The sequence below is a fragment of the Atta colombica genome, unplaced genomic scaffold (genome assembly GCF_001594045.1).
Source record: "Atta colombica isolate Treedump-2 unplaced genomic scaffold, Acol1.0 scaffold242, whole genome shotgun sequence".
Taxonomy (NCBI): domain Eukaryota; kingdom Metazoa; phylum Arthropoda; class Insecta; order Hymenoptera; family Formicidae; genus Atta; species Atta colombica.
The window spans coordinates 367,565-368,221 of record NW_017259341.1 but is presented as its reverse complement, the minus strand read 5'-3'; the positions used below and the strand labels follow the sequence as shown (position 1 = coordinate 368,221).

Genomic DNA, 657 nt, shown 5'->3' with positions numbered 1-657 from the left:
ATAAATAAAATTATAATAATTATCACATATATAAACATATTTAATTATTATTATTAATTATATCTACATTTTTTCGATATTCAAACCTGCATATGTGCGAAAGAAATTTATCATTTTGGTTCAAATCTCGGAAAGAACTTGGAAAGAGGAAAACGTGACTTTTATTCCTAAGCTTCCATCATCGCAGATTCTGACGAGAGTCAACCGCTGTTGTTCATTGCACGGCGTTTGAATTGAACGAACGAATGAAAACTGCAGCACGATTTAATCCGAGGGAGAGGAATCGCACTTAAGACCTCGGCGACGAATTACGACTCCATGTACTCACCTGATTAATGTGCCTCAATTGGTCAATGAGCGCGCTGGTGTTCGTATTGCCGGAGTAGCTGGCTGGCGTCGACATCGTTATCGTGAATTCAGGATTGTATCTTTGAGCGTTCAAACTGGAATCCACTACAGTTTTCGTATATCTGAAACAAAATTTAATCGCGCCGTAATAAAAGTGAATTAATTTCGTGAAATATTTGTATACAGATAAGCAGATAATTTTGTAAATAAGAGCTAAATGAAAATCACACGATAAGAGATTGAAATATCAACAATCTTTATTATATTATAACAGAAACATAAACGTAAAATTTACGACGCGATTTAAGT

At 34.6% G+C, this 657-nt stretch overlaps 1 protein-coding gene across 1 annotated transcript in view; it reads right to left on the bottom strand.

The window, feature by feature from the left end:
* LOC108688831 (division abnormally delayed protein) overlaps positions 1 to 657 on the bottom strand; it is a 53,588-nt gene that overhangs the window by 5,582 nt on the left and 47,349 nt on the right. Inside the window, exon 6 of the mRNA XM_018195295.1 lies at positions 329 to 470. Within this exon, the coding sequence (XP_018050784.1) occupies positions 329 to 470 (142 nt within the window). The remainder of the gene's footprint in view (positions 1 to 328; positions 471 to 657) is intronic.